Genomic DNA, 22,936 nt, shown 5'->3' on the forward strand with positions numbered 1-22,936 from the left:
CATTCATTTTCAATATGATGTACAGTAGAATCAATGGCATAAAACAAAATACACGGAATAACTAAATGAATGCAACATACCTAGCATGCACAAATAACATAGGCATATATGCACACAAAAATATTGCTTGCTTATATTATTTGTGCACACATACAAAAACGAAAAGTGTGCATACGGCAAATATGAGTGCAAAGAATGGTGGGTAATATATGATATTTTAATAAAATATAGTAACACTTTCTATTATAAATTGATAGTTGGCTTACAATATAAGTGTATTCTAATTTATGTCTATTATCGCCAAACTTTATAAATAGAAAAAGTATATTTTACTCAATCAATTTTTTTTTAATCTACAAATATATGTATTTTTTGTTGGGAAGAAAAATTGTCTATATTTATAATAAAAATATATATATATATATATGTATGTTGATCCCATTTGTAACTTTGATAATATAGTATTTGTTGCCTTTTAACATTATAGACTATATTTAATATGGAACTGGTGGTTGCAAATGGTACACACATTATTTCTTTTTTATTACTTTGTGAAAAAGTGATATTTGAAACAAGTGAATCATATAATATTAAATTAATATATTAAATTGCAATATTAGGTCAATGAGATATGGAATTTCCAGAGCTAAACTTTAATACTCTAACCTAGGCAATTCCATGATCTGACCCCAAAATTTAAATGGGGTTTCTGGGTCTAAAAGATTACTAGGCGGGGCTAAGATGCAGTATTAGGCTAGGCCTACCAGCCAGTGTGTCTGAATAAATATTTAACAAATCAGTATTTTGATGATTGGTGGGATGATTGGCAGGGTTTAGGCTTCCACCGATCCCAAAGGTCAATATTTTAGACCTGGAAAACTTTTTTAACTGACCACTTCCCATATGACCAGCAGAAATTTTGATAACTGAGGTATAATAGACTAAAAATGTTAGTTGTGAATTTATGTGTGGTCTACTACTATTCATAATACTTCACTAGTTTCCAGTTTCTTCTAGGTAGGCAACAGAAAAAAAAAAAACTTTAATTTTGCCACACTAGTAAACCTATACTGATAAGGATACCAAATGAATGTCCAAAGTAGAGAATTAATTACGGGAGCTGTAAAGGTTTTACTTCAATTTGGGCACATGTATGATGCCCTATCACAGTTGAGCTAGTGGGTGCAATTGCATCCACTAAAAATTGTGGGCCAAAAGAAGTAAGGTCTTTCCTCCTGACTGCTTAGGGTCTTCTTGTTTATAAGGATTCAGGACCGCAAAGAATTGTGTGATCTCATCTCTACTGTACCTACGGGGAGCGGTTGGTGTAGGAATTTTGTGGTAATATTTTTTTTGACCAACTGATCAGCCCGTTGAGAGGTTGGGCTTAATTTCGCCCTGTAGTTCAGTTCTGGTGTTGGGTAAGGGTTGGATGTACTTAAACCATAAGGGCCCTCCTGGTGATAGTCTCTAAAAAATTCCACCAATTTTAGGAAGCCAAAACATTCAAACACAAGACCCACAGTTTTTCTTAGTTAGTCCTCAAGTAGAAGTGCTACCTGGAATCTACAGTCATAGTTCTGAGTCAACACTGGACTGTTCCACTGTCTGTAAATGGTTGTCTAGTCCCATATTAACACCTAAACCTTACAGTAGATTTTTACGTTATATTTTTAGAAGATCGTCAACATTGGGAAAAAAGTTGGAAATTAAAGTTTAAAGTGTAGTTTATACCAAGTGAACTTAGCTTGACCTGAATTTCATAAGACTACATAAGTACATTTTGTTCAGCAGTGTGCGAAGACCATTGCCTGTCATAAAAATGAAAAGATAAAAATAAAAAAAGCTAGTTTTTACTTTTCTTTGAAAGGCAAAACAAGCTGGTGTCAGAATATAGTCCTATAAAGAGAATATATATATATATATACACATATATATTATTTACAGTGTATGTTTATGTACATTTATCTTATATTGAAAGCTTTTTGTAAAACATAGAAAAGCAACCAGCGCTGCACATTATGTAAACTCACAAAGTGTACTATTAACACACAACAAGCATAAATAGGAAAATAAATGAAATGACGAGAGTAAACACACATTAAATACAGAACTTGTACAATAGGTATTTTTTGTTTTAAATAAAAAAATAAATAAAATCATTACATATGTATTTTCACATACGAGTTGTACAAACAATAAATTATTTCTCTTTTTTTTTCAGTGCCGCATAGCAATCAAAGGAGAATCACAGCTAAGCCGTAAGTCAAGTTCTTAAAAGTTTTCTAAACTTTTTGAAAATATTTTTATATTTGTAAAATACCACAAATTATATGGGGACATTTTCACTTTTTTGGAAAAATTAAAATAAAATTTTAATATTATTTATTGTCCGTAAAAATATTGATCATTCCATAACAAGAAGAATATTCAGAACAAAAATAAAGCTTTGTTTATTTTTTGGCCATATGTCTCCTTTATTGCCTTTGTATATATTTTGTTCTTTCACTTATTTTTTTTACAATTATTTTGACATTTATTTTGCACATAGCAACTCAATGAAACCACTTTAAAGGTTGGGGTTTTGTTTTTTGTTTTTTTTTAACAGACTGTCAGGCTGCAGTCTTTTAATAAGCCTTTGGTAACTGGACACCGCCAAATCTCAGAACAATGTCCTTGTCACTAAGAAAAATGATACTGTCAAGGACCCTTTATATAACGTTTACTGCCATTGGTGTACACTATGCATTGATTTATTTTTTTCAATGATACTATGCAATGAATATCAATCTTCCTCCAGAGAGATAAAGCTTTTTAGTACATAATCAATACAGTTAGGCTCAGGAAGGCCTTTTAGTTTACCAAATTTTATTTGTGAGTTTTTTTTTTAACAAGCATCTTATTGTCATTTAGGATAATATGATCTTTATTCCCTTTCTCCTTTATTTTTTAAAGTTATGCTGCATTATAAGGTGTTAGAGCCCTGCATAGATTTACATCTACCATGGAGCCAACCTGAGCAGTGACCCCCTCCCCCTCTTTATGAGCCCCATAGAAGCCATAGGACTTGTCTGTATGGAATGTAGGCCTTCGTATCTATAAGTGTAAATAATGCAGAATTAGATTATCAGGTAATACTTTTACTCTCAAAGAATCAAACAGGTGCATACATAATTCATTTACTAATATTGATATAATTTTTGGGGAGTTTTAATGGGTCAGTCAACTATTATTAGTTCCACTGATGGCATTCTAGTATTTGGAAAGTGAATAAATTAAAAGTGAAATATAAAAAAATGGGCACCAAACCAAACATGTGAAATGTATAAACGTATGTACTAACATTAAAATATCTAATGAATAAATGTTTTTATTGAAATATTGGAATCTGGGAACAAGTATTGACAAGAAAAATGTAATCTTCAATCTAACAGAATTGTTTTACTATTTTATTTTCCATACATATGCTTCCCCAAGTAATTGGCAGCACCTTTTAGTATTTGTAAGATCATTACATGGAGAAATACACCCTCTGTGGATCGTCTTTATATCCCTGGATATTTGGGTTAATCGTAGCTAAAGTCAACTGTTCTTAAGCAATCCTTATTCAAAATATACTACGTGTCCTAAGACGATCTGCCTTCAATTTTGATCTTTTTGTTCTTTAACTTTGTTTACACAGAATAATAACCTTTCCATAGAAAAACATTTTGTCAGATGCCTAGACACCCATAATTTAAATCTGAAATGTCAATGACCTTTAGATTTTTTGTTTCTACGGAAATGAATATCTGTACCTTGCATTTCGACAGGTTGCTCTAATTTGTAAACAATTTTTTTTTAAATATCACACTTTCTAGAATGAAAATCTGCCACTCAATGTTGGTTCGTCGGCAGATAACAAAAATGTTGAAAGTAAAAAATATTGGGCTGATAATCAGCAGTAAGCTTTTTTTTTTCCATTAAATATCCATAGTTGTTTTTGAAACAATCGGAGAAATGTAGCTGTAGATCTACTTTGGTCAATCACTGTTCTTAAGAAGCAAGTGATATATAAAGTGACACACCTAATGACAGATACGTACAAATTACCACAAATTTAACCTACGACATGCCCACAAGTATAATTTAGCAGATGTTCCTGAAGGCTTTCTTCTTGAGAGGTAGGTGATGCAAACAAGACATTAAGGAAGCCGGCATCCATCCCATCACCTACATAATGTAGTTTATTAAGGAACGCCTTTCGACCTTTAAGGTTTGTTGAAGAGCCCCGGTCTCAAAGAGTATCTTCGTGGAGGACCTAATACAGCCCTTAAGTTATTTTGGTTGAGCTCAAACCAAACCTTAGCCAACTTTGACGTGCTAGATCTACTTTTACACAGCAAAAACCGTGTCGTTTGAGACAATGTCTATCCTTTGGCTAACATTTTTTCAGTAAGCATTGTTTAAATGCTGAAGGTCTTTGAGAAAGTAGACATCCTTTAGCTAACTTTCCTTGTCCATCTTGGCACTGGACAGTTCTTGTGTGCCAACCTGTGTCACATGTTCTAGAGCATGATAACCAAGGACCAGTCACCCACTGAGGTTGGGAACTTTGAGGAACCATGTTAGTGTTAATGCTGTTTGTGGATGAACCTTGTTTTGATGGTACAAAGAAACTATAACGTACATCAATTGGTCTAATAATATCTGTAGCAAGAATCTGTACAATTAAAACTTCCTTTATAGAGGAATGCCCCATATTGTGAAATGAATCCTCAGCGTGGCTCCAGCCACTATAGTTCATGGCAAAGCCGTTCATTTCGATAATACTTTCAGAAGTTGATATCATATATTTCCCATTAAGAATATAATCACCGGTCTTCTTTTTTAAAGCTAGATAAGCAGTAAATTTAGTCTGGTCTTTGGCCTTGTACTGTCTCACTTTTATATGGGTTGCTCCTTCTGGAATCTTGACAATATCCGTGTAGCCCTTGCTGTAAAACAAATTAGAGTAATAAACATGTTATTTATAGACAACAAGGGATACAAATAAACCATAAAACATAGAAGTCAGGAAAAAACTACTGGACACTGGCTAAGGAACATACTATACTCCTTTTCCATTAAGGACTTCAACAGATATGTCCTCAATATAAAACGACAGCACGGTCACATTTATGGAAGAATAAGTAATTTCTATCAGCATACATGCAATTAAAAAAAGTAGCTGGTGCTGTGATCAACTAAATGAGTATGGCTTCTCTACATCTGACGATCAGCTGTTATGGCCGGGGATGCCGTGTTTAGGCATATATTTACCCTGCAGCAGCTGCTGCCTAAGAAATGTTGCATTCAATTCTGACCATTCGATGAATGGTCGTCCATGTAATGCATGGAGGTGTCAGGTTCACGAGAGGGGCTATGCGTTCCAGCATATAGAGGAGGTCCCCCGCTATGATGTCTATATGGCATTAAAGGGCATATGGACAGGGGTTGTCTTTAATACTATTAGAATTTAACTCATATTTGAAGTCTTTAAGCAAATAAAAATCCAACCATTGATGTCCCAGTAACCGTAGTTAATGGTCCAGTGGCTTACACAGTGGTTAGTCTCTGGTACTCTTCTGAAAGAGTGGTATGAAATTTTGTCAGTAATTTGTCACATACTATGGCAAGGACCCTGAATAAAATGTTCTGAATTCTGTTGTTTTCTTAGTACAACATGCTTAAGAGTCTGCAATATTGCTGGAAGCAGCACCAACATTACTAACGCTTACTATCGAGGCTTGTCTTATGGCTTTATTGGTCTTGCTTTCTCCTCTTTCACTGTAGGGGCTCCACTGCATCTACCATAATGTCGTTCTCCACTGGGTACACTGTGCTCAGTCCCTACTGATTTAGTTGTATACAAGATGGTCAATCTCTGGTAATTTATTGATATAGTTCCAGCGTCTATTGCATGGTAACCAAGTGGTATCTGGATGCAATGCCTGGTTTTCTAGTTCAATCACCATCCAAATTTAATTATTGGACACCCCAAACATTCTGCCCCAAACATGTTTAATATCCTAGATTATTTTCCTGCTTATATTTTGAGACTACTTGCATGGTTAGTGCGGATTTAAAATCTCTTATTATTTTGTGTATACAGCTACTATACAGACCTATGTGTCTCCATGGATACAGAACACAAACAAACCATATGAGTTGTCTAAACCTTCAGCTATACTCCTTTAAATCTATCGCCTACTTCTTGATAACATAACATACAATAACTTAGCAAGACGTAGAGGACATATAGAAGGTAGTATGACTGCAGGATCAGACTACACAGGGTATGCTTGTAGTCTGCAACCACGGAGGCACATAGGTCTGCATAGAAGCTGTATACACAAAACGCTAGAAGATTTTTAATCAGAAATATGATTCAAATATCATAGTATATACTGTACATCATAGGTGTCCTGTTTACTATACAACCCTACAACCTTGACCTAATGTTCTATGAGCACCAATTACATAAGACCTGTAATAAAAAAGTGTTTCGTCTTCAGTTCCTTTTGTACTGCATTAAAAGGTGGTATTCTACCATATATAAATACCCAAATAAACAAATACAACTGAGAACACAATAGATCAACCAAAGAAAACAATCACATTTTCTTCCCTGGAGTCTTTGTTTGATAAAAAATGATTTGTTGACTTCATTTTTTTATAAGACACATTAACATCCTGTGGTGGATTCTGCTGTTCAGCTCAATTCCAATATAACAATGAAATGTTTTGTATTTTCCTGCTGGATGAGATAATCTGCTGTCACTTGCAGAATATCCCTTGAATTTCTCCACAACTGGCACCAGGATCTGCAGAACAGTAAAGTGCTTACAATGCATCTACATTGAGGCTTTTAGCATATGGGCCATACTGTAGAATTGCCATCATCACAATTTTATCGAGAGGGGGTTTTAACTCATGAAAGCTTTGGCTATAAAAGGAATGCTTTTAGTAGAAGTCTTTGAATTTTATAGCAATGACAACTTCTAAATTATAGATCTGCTTCATTCCAATTTTAGATGTATGTTTGAGTTTTTCTTAGTCGTAAATCATTTCTTTAAAATTTGATTTTCAATGCTTCTGGTTTGGATTTAATATACAACAAATGTATAAAGCAAAACCTCACAAATAAGCTTCATAAGCTGATTTGCTCCAAAAGTCAACAAAATATTACCCTATCAGACCTGGATCTAAACGATTAGATATGTATGCCACATGGGCACCTTAAAGAAGCATTCCGGGAAAATCTTTCCTCTGTTTGTAATGTACATGAGGGAAATAGTAGTGCGTTAACATTGCAGAAAAAAACTATATTTTAAAGGGTAACTAAACGTTCAACAAACTTCTGACATGTTATAGTGACATGTCAGAAGTTTTGACTGGTGGTGGTCACAGCACTGAGATCCCCACCAATCGCTAAAAAGATACGGCAGAAGCGCTCGTGTGAGCTCTGAGCCGCTTCGTTTCTGTTCGGCTTTTTCTGGAAATCTATGTAGCGGTGTACGGACTCAATAGAAAGTTTTTGAGCCTGTACACCACTACGTCGGCTTTCCAGAAAAAGACGAAACAGAAACGAAGCGGCTCAGTGCTCACATGAGCGCTTCTGCCGCTTCTTTTTAGCGATTGGTGGGGGTCTCAGTGCTCGGACCATCACCAATAAAAACATCTGACATGTCTCTATGACATGTCAGAAGTTTGTTGACCATTTAGTTACCCTTTAACTATATTCTGCGGGTCAATACGATTACGGTGATACAAAATTTATACAGTTTTTATTATATGGTAAAAACAATTTGTTAAAAAAAATGGTTTGTGTTACCAAATTCTGAGAGAAATAACTTTTTAATTTTTACGTTGATAGAGCGGAGTGAGGGCTTGTTTTTTTAGGGGTAAACTGTAGTTTTCTTTGTACCATTTTGGGCTAAATGCAACTTTTCATTTTTTTTTTTACGGTGTTCACCGTTCCGGTTAAATAACATTATATTAAAATAGTATGGACTTTTACGGATGCATCAGTATTAAGTATATTTATTTTTTTTACTAAGGGGAGAATGCAAAAAAGGTAGTTTTAAAATTTGTAAGATTGTTTTGTATATTACAAAAAAATTTATTGAAACATTTTTGTCCCGATAGGACAATTATTTGATCGCTGGTACAATATACTGCAATACTTATGTATAGCAGTGTATTGTGATTTTTACCAGTTCTTATAAAGCCCTCCATCCGGCAGGGCCAAAGGGGTTATCCCACCACAACAATTTATCACTTATTTGTATGTGCGCTGCTGCTCCGAGCGCTGAATAAATGGAGCGACAGCGAGCATGCGCAACCTCTGCTCTGTTCATCCAGGGAACTCGGGACTCCTGTTTTCTTGATTGTGTTGGTACCAGCGGTGGGACCACCAGCGATCAAACACTTACCACTTATTCTGTGGATAGATGATAAGTTGTTGTGATGGGATAACCGCATGAATAGGAACAGAAAGATGGCAGATGACAACCATTAGCACCACATAATTGTGTTACGTGGGGGGGGCGATGAAGTGACAGAGAGGCCTTTGTCACTATTTATTTAAGCAGTGAAACGACCGGGATTGGAGTTATTGCTGATCCCCGCTGTTAGAGATGGGTGTCAGCTGTAATACACAGCTGACACCTGTGGCGTATGGAGAGGCTCAGCCTGTTAGTGCGCTCCATATTCCTCCCCCCATAACTAATTATTATGTAAATGTACATCAAGCGTCGGTAATGGGTTAAAGGGGTTTTACACATTCACTTGAATTGTTCTGTACTGCCATAGCAGTCACAGCCACACGTACGAATGCTTAGGGTCCGGGTTGGCCTAAGGTTGAATAATGCCCTCTGCAAAACTTTTTATTGATCTCCACCTTATGGTGTATCATATAGAAATGAAATAATACAACAATACAGTGCACAAATTACGTTGCCATACAGTGTCCGAATAACACTGGCTGAAAATTGCCTAAATAATATAGCTCAATCAAATGAAGGAAATGTGGCTAAATCATGCAGCTGCCTTGTCATACGTTCAGGCACCAATTGTGGGATTTGGGGTGCAAGCTACAAGTGCCAAGGCCAACCACGAGAGTGGTGCCCCCTTCCGTAATGACAAGTGATCCGAACAGGTTGTACACCCCTATCGCCAGCCCGGCATATAGTCTACCCAGTACCTATTTACTTGGAGAAAATGACTGGAAACAGGATCCCGCTCTCTCTATAGAGTCTATGCAGCCAACAAGATCTGTCTCAGGAAAAGACATTGCATTAATCTCACTCCCTATGAGTGGTGGCAGACCAGTACAGGATCAGTCGAAAACTGCATTTTCACCTTTCAATTGTTCTGTAATTGACAAAGCGCCAACCAGATGAATTTTCAGTTTTGCTAATAAATTGCAATATTAGGATACTTGACTCTCATTACTGATGAAGCGCACGCAAAAGTACCACCAATGGTCCATCATCACCACCATGATCCAAGATTATATTTAATGTTCAGCCAAAATGCTGCTAGTCCTACCGGGAAGAACATCTGGGATTACGATCTCATTAAATATTGCGATTGAAGAGTATGAGGTAAACACAAAGCAGTTTTCATACAGTATTAACCTCATCTTTGTTTATTTCTTGAAGGTCTTAGACACCCACTTTTTGGGAACTGCTGCGTTATAGTCAAAGTATAAATACAGAGTGAAAACCTGTATAATCTTATCTCAAAATACACAGAGAACTCTTCTATTGGGAAATCTCAAAGCTAATAGAAGAGATGGTAGAATGCCAGAATTTACATCTGCTGACAAGACAGCAATGAATGAATGTATCGAGGGCCTCACAAGGAATTTAAATAGATAACCAGTTTATATTTAAAGTTATTGGAATGAAGAAGAGCAGACACTCTATGGAGCAGGGGTATTGCTAGATGGGGCAGGCGTGCCAACTGGGGGTGCCACAAACCACTCTGTCTTGGTCAGGGTATTTATATACAGGGCAAGGGTAGAAAAACAAAGTAAAAAAATAAATTGCAGCAGGGCTACATTTTACAATCCCGCAGAAGGAACATTGTCATAGAGGGCAACTATCTAAATTGGTTAGCAAAGAAGAGCAATTGGCCGTAGCAAGCGATCAGGCATCAGCACTTATTTTCCAGTGCTGCTAAAAAATTTCAACTAGAATCAGATTTATCGCTACTGGTCCACTTCTTCACTTATACTCCTTCTGATAAATCTCTACTACATGGTTTTAAACCCTATTGCATTATCCAAACTCAGTTGCACAAACAAACAAAAGTAGCTCTGCTACATCTCGATGACCTGGTCCTTAAAGAGAGTAAAGCTTCAATAGAGATGACTCGAGAGTTTGAAGAAGTTTATAAGAAGTGTGTAAGATAATAAAAACAATTACCCACAATAAACTAGAGAAAATGTCACTGTGTATATAACTACAGTGCTGAAGGCTTAAAGGAACACTCCATGACTGATACATTGTATTATGCTTTGTAGAGGGCCTGAAAAGGCACAACACAGGGATTTGAAGAACACCACAGGGAGAGTCACCGTGTCATGCTCCGCCCCCTCAGGCTATGCACTAGGCATAGTGTTCCTTTAACTGATGGGAATATACAGAAAAAAAGGGTAACAGTAAGTGTAAATCCTTGCCTGGCGCTTGGGTTTCTAGTCTGAAAATAACATATTTTTTCTTCCCGATCACAGCAGCCAAATGTTTGAAGCAAGAAATATTTTTGGGCACTGAGCCTTAAAAACAGCATTTCCCTCTCTCAATAGATGCCAATATCTTTAATTACATTTCCACCCGCTAAAGACTTCCCAAAATAGTCTACAGGCCATCAACTAATGCACAAATTACTTTTCTCTTTTAGCGGCCTATTGATGAATAGACTTTATATTTTCTTTGATGCACAAATATGTGCACCATTTCTAATATACATAATGGGGGAGATTATCTAAACTGATGCAAAGTAAAATCAAACCAATGCAACCAATGAGATGGTTTCTTTCAAACGGCATCTGAAAATGAGAGCTGGTATCTGATTGGTCGCTATGGGCATCTGCTCCACTCTCCGATTGCACCAGTTTTTGCTAAATCTCCTCACACATGGTCATCAAAGTCTGAGGTAACAAGCCAATTGTTGTACTTGAAAAAGACAATTATTTGTGTATTTCTATCTTGCCGTTTGCAATCTCCTTGGTCATTTCATGTCTAGGTAAAGATAATTGTTTGACATAGCGAGCAGTTGCCAATGATGTTAATGCAAACATAACTACTGGAGACTGACTACTATGTCCTGATCATTATGTGGTTCATTCTGTTTAGGGTGCTCATACACATTTGCGGCCATGCTGTGTTCTTTTCTGTGTCGCATGGCAAAACCATGCGTGATTTTATTGCAAATTGTTTTCTGCTGCGTGGCATGTACAGATAAAGCGCATTGAAACCAAATGCGGCGACTTTCACAGCACAACTGCAGTCTGTACACGCATCCTATAGCACCATTCTGGATAATGTCAGGTGGGTGGCGTTAAAGCTAGCTAAAGATGTAATTGGTTAACAAAGCCTCCTTGTCAGCCAACGTCTTTTTTTTAGGTATAAAGAGTATGGCCTGTGTTGAGCTGTCTTCTCTTGTAGATAACTTTCAATCAATCACTTGGATTGGGCAATAATTTTCAGCAAAGCCAACCAGGCAGTTACATGAGGCCGGGAACTGATTAATTCAAGGCTACATAGCTACAATGCTGAAAACTGAGCTCATACTATTTGTTGCCAAATGATAAATGTACTGTTAGGGAATATAAAACGTTATATGGGATAATGCAGACTCTTCTGTATTCTAGAAGAATATTGGTACTAAAGATGAGGGAAATGTTTTGTCTGATTTCCTTATTCACCATATCTGCAGATTTTCCAGTTCACAGAAACTACAATGAGAAAATTTTCTAGAGGTTATTCTCTTAAAATTCTGCAAAGTGAGTCTCAAACCTGGAAAATGAATTCCCCCAATGAATCAAAAGAAACTAGGTAAATTTGCAAACTTACTTATTTTACTATTACAGAACCGTATTTCCACTATTTAGTACAGTGGAGGCTTAGGGACCATGCACAAAGCATGGTGCAGGACATGGAGTACCTGCGGCTCCGTATTAAGGATCTGTAGACACCCCATGTGCTTCTGTATTGTGCCTCTCTTAGCAGCAACGGTTAAAGGGGATAAACCTGCATGTGTCTCTGTAAAGAATGAGAGGTACAGTATGGACCGATAGTAGGCTATGAGATTGCATAACATGCAACCGTAATCTGGCCTTCGACATAAGACTTAGAGACAGATCTCTATTTTAGCCCTTGAACTAAAGCAGTTTGCCCCTACATCAAAATTATCGAAACTCAAATTTGCTCATCACTTATTGGGTGTCATTGAGTAGTTCCATGGCAATATAAATGCACATGACCACACTTCTACTATTTTTAATTATTGCAGTAGTGGTACATTCATTTATAATGTACACCCTGGGTGCTGTAGAACCTCTTTCTGAAGAGGAGCGTCAAGTCAATCAATCAGTAATGGCCATAAAGCTCCCACATATCATAAGAAAAAAATGTTCCGAAGCAACTGGGTATTAAACAGTAGCCTTCTGGAGCTTCTGCAAAATATATTTTGATGGGGGGGGGGGTGGATATCTTCATGTGAGTCACTATTTATTAACATGAAGATCCTCCTGAAAGCAAGCCATAGGGTGGTTGAGGAGGAGGCAGAGCAAAGTGGAAGGTGATGGATAGAAGGAGCGGTGATGGTGGTTTTGGAGTTGAATATGCATGTATAATTTATACATATCATAGTGGCAGACCATGTGGTTATGCTATGGGGCTCCAGGAGAGATTGGCCCAGCCCTGGTTGCTGCTGGTTGGTGAGAACCTCTGCAAAATTGGATTGTTAGCAAGAAAGAGGGTGGGAAATTGGCCCAAGTGTCGTCAAGAGATTGAAGAAGGGGCAAACAAACACCAAGCCCTTCTGTCCTGGTTTGCAAATTCCAGCACCATAGCGGGGGGTTCATTTTGATCTTTGCCAAGAGGCTCACTTCCTTTGTTCACCACTGTAAGCCAGTATTAGGGGTCTGGAATTGCTGCTATGTGCGCTGGAGGCAACTCTGTATTTTATTGTGTTCTGACATCAGTGGAGAATTTCCATCGACATGTATGTAAATATCTACATAAATGTTGTGTTCTACCTAGTGTTAGGAAGACGTTACACAACATCTTAACATCTTTTAGCTTGAGATTCTCATTATCAAGGGTTTTGAAACGGCTGCATAAGTTATACCTAAAGATATTACTTTATTGAGTAGACTTCTGTAACATTTAAATGACTTTTTAAAATGCAATAGATTGAGATCCAAAGTCATTTAAACAAGCGAATAGTGTTAGTAGCGCGTGCAGTAAAGGCCAATTTGCAGGCTAAGAAATTCACTTTTCATTCACTTTCAAATTGTATTTTTCTACATTAGAAGTACTCAGTCTTCCATCAGTATCTGCAGGATAAAAAGGCTCCAGCAAATTCAGCGTCTTTCATAGTTGAGTGAAGAGAGATGCTTTGCCGAATAAGACTCAGATATTGGCGGTTTTATAAAGTATTTTTCCAAGTTCATTTTAATATCTTCTGTTTAGCTCCACTGCATTGAGGACTTAAGAGTGGGGTCGATGGGCGGAACACATTAGATTAAAACCAACCTTTGCCATCTTAGAGCAATGTGATGTGAAGATCTCTATTAGCATAGTGCTGGATATAGTCAAGAAATTGTAAAGTTGGGCACTTTTTTCCTGAAATTACATGCTGAGCTGTTCCAAAATCCTAAAAAGTAACGGTGACTAGTGGTTAAGATGATGTAGCCTTTTGCGAAGGTGGACATCATACCTAATACACAAAGGTTGACTGTATGGTAGTGAAAGCACTGTTATGACACCCGGGGTCGTTGATTCGGGGAACGTAGACAGAATAAAACTAGACCAGACAGAAACTGTGCCAAGTTTTTCATGAGGGTGCACGCTGTACGGTAAATTTGGCATCACTTGCAAACATATTAGACATTTTTCCTTACACCCCCACTTGGCTGGCGTACTTTACATCAATATTGTGTGTAAAAAAAAAATAGCAATAATAAATCTGGTGCGTTTTACAACTCCTCTAATCTGCGCCTCTTTTTCTAGACACTTTTGAAAACTTTTTAGGAAGAAGCAAAGTGGTGCCATGTCTGCCATTCTGGTACATTTTGATTAGTAACACTTATAATTTCTAGACAATACTTCCTGACAGTCATTCAGGCTATGCACGTGCTGAAGGTTATCCGGGAGATTCTTAAAATCATCAGCAGAGCAGGGGATGGCATAACATAATAAACTAGCAGATACTCACCCCCCCCCCTCATGTGCCCCCCTCTACCCCACTGAGGTCCTGTTCTCCACGGCTCTGATTTCAGATGCCCCTACAGCATTCAAATGCCTTTCATCGATTGGCTGCAGTGACAAGTGACTGATGAATGGCCTGTGACCACTGCAGGAGCTGTCGGGACTGTAGCGGTTAAGAACAGGACTTCAGCACTGGAGCAGCGGAGCACTTCACGGGGGGAGTATCTTCTAGTTTATTATGTTATGCCATCCCCTGCCCTGCTACCAATTGTGGAAAGTCTCGGATTACCCATTTAAAGTTTTACTTTACCTTCGCTCTTCCAACGAATTTTACAGCGGGTATCAAGAGACACAGGTAGCCCGCCAGGAAATATAGTTCCGAGGCAACCATACAACACGGGAGAAGTCTCGTCCATTTATTGAGGGAAGCAGTTTTTTTTTCACCCAATTAAAGGTTGTCTCGTGCACAGGCGCCATTATTTTTCCTCAATTTTCTTGCATGGTTATATGGTTAATATTTAATATATTTATTTCCAACTGTATCTATCCATCCATCCACTCATTTATCTATCTATCCATGAATCTATCATTCATGATTCCTAAACTGGTTCTGAAACCAGGTCAGTACAAACTTAAAGCATCGATCCATCAAGCAGATCTTTAGAGGATTCAGTGACCTTCTCTGAATCGTTGCTGTGTTCTATAGAAAATGTATATAGATCAGACACAACTAATACCTTTTAGTGGTGAAGGTTCCCATGACTTTAGTGCAGCTGGAATTGTCTCCTCCACAAATTCCACATTTGTCAAACTGAAGCTTGGATCCTATAATTCCATCACACCCGGTACGGACACATTTACCTTTCACACAAACAGAATTACTGTATGGTCTACATTCAGTGCCATCGGTCACCTATAGGGAAAATAAACAGATCTATTTAGTGCAAAACCTTTAAAGTTATGAGAAGAATCTAAAATTGTAAAATCAATTTTGAATGGGCATTCTTTAAACTAGCTAAATATTAAAATTCATGAGTGAATAGATCTGTCCTGTTTGACTTTTACCAAATAAAAAGTGAATTAAAAAAATATTTCCATTAAAAAAATAAATAAAACCATGTTCCCTAAAAAAGTAGTCTAAGTTTGCAAAAGTGGAGAAAAAAGTATAAAAAATAGATATATTAAAAAAAAACACATGTATGGTATCACCGGAATCGTACCGATCCAAACTAAAAAGCTGTCACATTATTTGATGTGAATGGAATAAAAAAACAAAAAACGGAATAGCTTTTTTTTCCTTCTTCCCCCAAAAATATAAAAATAAAAGTTAATCAATAATTCATATGTACTCAAAATGGTTCTATTAAAAAATATGACATAGACGGAATGAAATGCGCTTTTATTGTGCAAAAGTAGTAAAACATAAAAAAAAAACTATACGTATTTGATATCTGGTATCACCAAAAAAAAAGGTCACTTGTTATTTATCCCACACGGCAAAATATATAAATCAATGGCTTAACTGCTGGTTTTTTTTTCTGTATTGCCCCCAGAAAGAGTTAATAAAAGTTCATCAATACGTTATATGTACCCCAAAATGGTGCCATTGAAAAATACAACAGGTGCCTTTGAAAAGCAAACCCTCATAAAGCTGTGTCAATGGAAAAACAAAAAAGTTATGGATATCGGAATGCAGTGGAAAAATCCTGCGGTCCTGAAGGCCAAAATAGTCTCGGTCCTGAAGGTGAAGGAGTATACAGGTCGGAGAAAGTTCTGTCTGGGCTTACAGATTAAATTATTTTTTTTTACTTTATATTATAATAATGTAATGTGTTTACCTTTTGTGAGAAGACAACATAATATCCAGTTCCTTTAGCCTGACATATGAGCTTGCAGACATCTCCCGGCTGAATCCCGGCATATTTTGGAACCCACTCAACAAATGTCTTTGCACCCTTTGCATCAGTTTGATAACCGTTCCTTGCTTCACACTGCTGCTGTCGGAACGATTTAGCTTAAGGGAAATAGAAAATAAAGTTCTAATGTTATATTTTCTCTCTCTTATAAATAGGAACACAGTCACACAGCGTACTATATTTTTGGTTCTTTTTCTGTCTTCATAATTCTTGCCAAATACAGGAACAGATCCCAGCAGAGAAAAGTTTGGGAAAGATCCTTTGGGAAAAGTTTTTCTACTTTCCTTTGCAGGTTCCGTTCTCATCTTTGGCAAGAAATATGCAAAGGCAACACAACATAAAAGTACGATTATGGGAATTGGACCTTAAGGGGTTCTCAAGGATTAGAAAAAACATGGTTGTTTTCTTCCAAAAATAGATCAAACCTATCCATGGGTTGTATCTCCTATTGCAACTCCGCTACACTGAAGTAAATGGGGCTGAGCTGCAATACCAGACGTAACCCATGGACAAGTGTGGTGCTGTTTTTTGAAGAAGGCAGTCATGTTTTTTTTTAATCCTGGACAACTTCTTTAGGAAGTGATTGCCAAACTTATTACCATAGGGAAATCACAAGCTTTTTTCCACTCCTGTAAATGTCATACTCCAATTCATATTACAATGTAGGGACAGGTAGAGCATTCTATAATTCTTGCTCAGCACCTTATACTTGAGTGAGAAATTTGTAGATTACTTTGTCTGCATAGCATTTTTTAAAGCAGTTAACCCTTACCACTGTCAAAGTGACAACTCTTTAAAATCCTGTTTTCCAAAGAACCTCTGGCCAATTTCCCCCACAAAAAACAGGTTTATAGGATACATCATAAAGGTCTGCTAATGTAGGAGTCACATCTATCAGTAAAAGTCAACCCATGGCACCCATTTGACAATTCAAAGTGGCTGATTGCGGTGGAGATAGGGAGTGCTCGACTGTTTCTGTAACTTTCATAGACCTTAACAGGGAGATTAGCATACATGCTCAGCTAGCTCTCTCTACTCATCCCTTTCTTGGCAGCTGCCGACCACATTGGATTTCCTGAACGGGGGTGTCGGAACCCTAGTTTCGTGATAGCTAGTAAAATCCAATATCTTATAGATACTCCATAAATGTCTATGGTTGGATTACTCCTTTAAGGTGTCAACCTCCGTAGGGCAAGCACCTGTTAGGAAACGTCTGTCACTTTTAGGTTGTCATGACTACTAGTCAAGCTTCGGGGTTGCCCTGGTTTGAGTTGCAGAGCCACTCCTATTTCTCATTCTGCACCTATCAGGGCCAATGGTGGAGTATTTGAATCTGTTCAGTTTTCTCATTGTTGCTTGTGATTTCTTGTATATACAAGTGTCTGATCAAGCTCCTGGTTACTCCATGTATCACCCTGACTGTTTTGACAATTGGAACTGGACTTCGGCTTTGAATTTAGCCTCTACTCACTGATTTGGACATTCTGCTCTCGGTTGATTTTAAACTTGGCTACTCCTGGTATTCTGTTTTGCGATTTGGACTTTTAGTATCTCCTGGTTGCTGATTACCCCCTCTGGCTTGTCCGGTTATCCTCTCTGGTATTGACTGCAGTTGCACCTCCTGTCCAACACTGTATTCTGTAAAAGCTACCTGAATTCTATGCAGCCAAATCCAACCTGCCTTGCGGCGGGCTCTGGTGAAGACCATAGAGTAGCCCTAGACTCTGCTAACCAGAGTGGTGATGGACTTGAGGTAGCTGATGTACCTGCACACTTGATCCAGACAGTCTCCAGCTGTGTTTGGGGAATTGCTCGTATAGCAATTCCATAAACCTGCACTCTGGGGAATTGCTCAAGTAGTGATTCCTTGACAGCACCCTCATTATGCTCTGACTAGTAGACAGACTGGAGTTTATATAGCTGCAGAAAATCCAAGTGATTGCCATACATAAATAGTTATTAGTATGAATGGATCGTGCTTCCACCATGCAGCAAAATTAAGTTCTTGAGTAGAGATTGTTAACATAAATTGGTAATGATTCTATAGAGTCTTGGCCATCAGTTACTCTCTGGGATGTGGTAACATTATTTAAAAAATATTTTCTTTTTATAGATATCAAAGGACCCATCCTTTGTAAAAGGTATAAAGTATTGTGTAGCCATCATTTCTCTCCAATCACTTTCTTTATTGTGACCAGCTGGCCTAACTCCTTCCCAATTGCCTCCTATCCCATAATATTCAAATGTAACTATTAGGAGTAGTTCACACAGAGTTTTTTTGCAGGCAGAACAAATCTGCCTCAAAATTCCTTCAGGAATTTTGAGTAAAATTTTGAACTGCCAGCGGTTTATTTTTCGCAGTGTTTTTTGACTGTGGCCATAGAATCTAAAGCAAGGGCAAATTAACTCCACAAAAAAAACCTAGAGACAAGCACCACCGGTTTTTCTGCCTCCCATTAATTTCAATGGGAGGTTAGAGGCGGAAACCGGTGAAAGAAAGAACATGCTGGTTTCTTTTTTCCGCAAGCTGCCGCCCGGGAACAAAAAACACCTCTGCCTCCCATTGAATGGGGGGCGATTTGGGCAGTTTTTTTTGGCACTGATTCTGACACGGTTTCCACAGCAAAATCAGTACCAAAAAGCTCTGTGTGAACTGACCCTTTTAGACTTCGGGGAATCTTCTAGGTTAGTATTTTTTTTATTTTTGTACATCTTAAAAACATATTCCATCTGTGAAATCACCATCCATGTAGCATTGGAACATTTTTGGGAACGTGAAGCACTGCAGTTTTTCTGCCCATGCTAGTTGACCTCCGTTCCCGTTCCACATCTATGGGGAAATAGAAAAGTGACAAACCATATGAATGCCACAATATGACACCTAGTCCTAATCCTTGCCCAAGAAACCTGAGCGTTGGATTATTAACTTTTGGGACAAATGACCATAGGATAATAATAAACCCAATACTACGGAACAGACTCTAATAAACATCCAACACTTTGATTTATTGTGTTTTTACCCTTCGGACACCTGTGATAAATCACTCTAACACGAATAAAGAACTACTGACCCCAACGTGAGAAACTCAATGGGACTTGTAATTATTCAGTCCTTAAATTAAATAACCAAAGAGAACAATGGACACAGTGAATAGAGGCACGTGAATTATGCTGCGGTATTTACTCTTGGCCTATTTGCATTTTTTTTCCTCTTTACTTGTTGTATGATTTAGCTATCACATTGAATTGAATCATTGCGGTATATGATCCGTCTGTCTTCTGACAGAGGATTTGGTAGGCTTGTAAAGCAGACGTTAGGCACTAATGAGACTTTACAACATTTTCTATTAAGAGTGACATAGTCACAGCAGGGACTGGCTCACAACATTGGGATAATATTAGATCATGTATTTATACTATCTTCACCTAACTGTTCACTTCCCTGCATAAAGAAAATGCAATTTGCTGTAGTTAACAGACCACACGGATTCCTCTCATGCTCACACATGTTGAGTAAGAAAATTAATATACTTAAAGGGTAACTAAATGTTTGACAAACTTCTGACATGTCATAGTGACATGTCAGAAGTTTTGATTGGTGGGGGTCCGAGCACTGAGACCCCCACCAATCACTAAAACGAAGCAGGAGAAGCGCTAGTGTGAGCGCTCAGCTGCTTCGTGTCGGTTCAGCTTTTTCCAGAAATCAATGTATCGGAGTAGGGTCTCAATAAAAAGTCTATGAGCCCGTACTCCGATACATTGGCTTTCCGGGAAAAGCCGAAGAGAAACAAAGCGGCTGAGCGATCACACGAGCGCTTCTGCCTCTTCGTTTTAGTGATTGGTGGGGGTCTCAGTGCTCGGATCCCCACCAATCAAAACTTCTGACATGTCACTATGACATGTCAGAAATTTGTCAAACATTTAGTTACCCTTTAATACTTTTGCTTGTTGCTTGTTGGTACTTATAAGTGGGCGGAGGTGGGATCAAAGGTCAACGACTTAAAAGGGATGTCTGGTTTGGACAATTACCTTTTGTTAGAAGTGTCTCCTGAAAATAAGCTGACCATCGGGCGTCCAGCTGCTAAGACCCCCAGCTATCAGCTGTAAACTGTGATGGAACTTGCAGCAAGTGTTTAATTCCCCTGCAGTGCCACCACAGGGGAAATTAAGCATTGTATGATATCAATGGGCTGTCCGTGTAACGTATGGACCGGCTGGGTCCTCCAGAGTATGTAGCTGCTCTCCACTGCCTATTTGATAGAGGTTGCAGCTGTACCTCTGCTCTGGTGAAATAGAAGGTTTAACAGCCTGTCTGCCACATACGAGGATACTAGTATTATTTATGGCATATGATAGTTGGAGAGGCCTGTTAAAAATTTTACATCAGGTCCTAGGTATGCTTTTGCTAATAGAGCACTTGAATATGTATTTTCCAAACCAGACAACCCCTTTATCGCTAACACATTCCTTCACTTTATGATCGGTGGGTGTCCAACTATCGCTGTGTCTCCTTCTAAGGCCTTATTCACACGACAGGGTCCGAGTATCGGCCGATAAAATAGTTTTTCCCGGCTGTTTTGCATCCTCTCCAATTCTGTTCCCGGCCGTGTTGCTGTTTTAACGGCCGATTTTGACCCGGTTTGCATCCGTTTTTTTCCCTGTCTGTTTTAAAATCGGATGAATTTAATTTAAATTTGTTGCCACACACAGCCCTCTGTAGATAATGCCACAGCCCCCCTGGTAGGTAATGCCATACAGCCCCCTGTAGGTAATGCCACCCAGCCTCTTGTAGGTAATGCCACCCAGCCCCCTGTAGGTAATGCCACCCAGCCCCCTGTAGGTAATGCCATCCAGCCCCCTGCAGGTAATGCCACCCAGCCCCGTGTATGTAAATCCACCCAGCCCCCTGCAGGTAACGCCACCCAGCCCCCTGCAGGTAATGCCACCCAGCCCCGTGTATGTAATGCCACCCAGCCTCCTGCAGGTAATGCCACCCAGCCCCCTGTATGTAATGCCACCCAGCCCCCTGCAGGTAATGCCACCCAGCCCCCTGTATGTAATGCCACTCAGCCCCCTGTAGGTAATGCCACCCACCTCCCTGTATGTAATGCCACCAAGTCCACTGTAGGTAACGCCACACAGCCCCCTGTAGGTTTCACCCCCGCACCCCCCCCTTCCAGGAGAAGTCACTGACTTCAATGTCCATAATTGGACAGTGTAGTCACTGACTTCTCCTGAAGAGGAATCCCCGGCCACAGGGTCGGGGATTCCGCTTCAGAAGTGAGTGACATCACTGTGTCCATATATGTACAGTGTAGTCACTGACTTCTCCTGTAGCGGAATCCCCGGCCACAGTTAAATCCAACCCATTTCAAGCTCTTTGACGCCAAGCCAGAATTAGTAATGTCAAAGCGGTAGCTACATATAAGGGTGGAGGCAGGGACAACCACAGTGTATTTTGGGAAGATTGCCTGCATGTCATTATAAGGGAGCCTGCCCCTGGTCATGTGTAGTCTCTCGATGACGACTACCATTTTGCCGCAATTCATGAAGCATGAATCACAAAAGTAATTTGGATCAAATTTGATTAGTGTAGAATCAATCAATTTGGTCATTTCTAATTCTGATATGTCCTAGATAATGAAAGGGCTAAATAGAGTGTTCAGCACTAGAGATGAGCTCATTTCCCCCAATTCTTTCCGTGTCTGACTTTGTTGAATCTGACATCCGAATTGAAAGTTCCCTTATTGCCCTAAAAAACCAGTGTCTGACTCTCCTGAAATTTTTGGGAAATTCTGACCGTTAGATTAGAGTAGAATCAATTCGCTCATCTTTATTTGGCACCCTTTGTCACTGATTAGAGATCTTTGTGACAGAACATATACTAATTTTGATTTGTATAGTCCTTTGCTTAGAAAATTATTTATTTTGTACTCATTTTATCCAATTGAATTCTAAGGAAGTGTTCTTACCAGTAGAAGGACACATGTTAACATTACAGGAACGGTTGATTGCACGCTTCCCTGTACAGTATCTACCACTGTTTCTTGGAGCAGGGTCATTACAGTGACGATAGGCAAACTGAACCCCTCCTCCACATGTTCGGGAACATTGTCCCCAAGGTCCCCAAGAGCCCCAGTTTCCATGACTGGAAATCTGCAAAATTAAATAAAAATGAATTAGTGGAAGACATTGAAAGAAGTCAACTTTTAAAACATAAACAAAAAAAGATTACGTTTATAGACTTCAAGAGCCAAAAATGTTCACACTCAACAACCGCATAAAATTATTTTGCAAATCATTAAATAACAAAAAAAAACAATAAAGTCTGATAATTAATTTTGCAATGGGCGATTTTGCAATGGGCGATTTTGCAAAAAAATAAAATTGAGATTTGGGCGATTTTCGATTTAAATCTCGATTTTCTTATTTTTGTCTTGTTTATTTAACAGTAATACCAAGAGTACATTTAAAACATTTTCTTTATATAAATAACTTTTTAAAATATATTGCTAAAATTATTGTACGTAACTTCACAACATTTAACCTCTGCAA

The 22,936-nt window shown here is 38.4% G+C and overlaps 1 protein-coding gene across 1 annotated transcript in view; it reads right to left on the minus strand.

The window, feature by feature from the left end:
- Positions 1-403: 403 nt before the first annotated feature.
- ADAMTS5 (ADAM metallopeptidase with thrombospondin type 1 motif 5) overlaps positions 404-22,936 on the minus strand; it is an 89,143-nt gene continuing 66,610 nt past the window's right edge. Inside the window, exons 5-8 of the mRNA XM_075854522.1 lie at positions 22,354-22,537; positions 16,304-16,479; positions 15,203-15,378; positions 404-4,976 (exon numbers count right to left, since the gene is read on the minus strand). Of these exons, the coding sequence (XP_075710637.1) occupies positions 4,421-4,976; positions 15,203-15,378; positions 16,304-16,479; positions 22,354-22,537 (1,092 nt within the window). The 3' untranslated portion in view covers positions 404-4,420. The remainder of the gene's footprint in view (positions 4,977-15,202; positions 15,379-16,303; positions 16,480-22,353; positions 22,538-22,936) is intronic.

Source organism: Rhinoderma darwinii, chromosome 2 (assembly GCF_050947455.1).
Source record: "Rhinoderma darwinii isolate aRhiDar2 chromosome 2, aRhiDar2.hap1, whole genome shotgun sequence".
In the NCBI taxonomy this organism is placed as follows: Eukaryota; Metazoa; Chordata; class Amphibia; order Anura; family Rhinodermatidae; genus Rhinoderma; species Rhinoderma darwinii.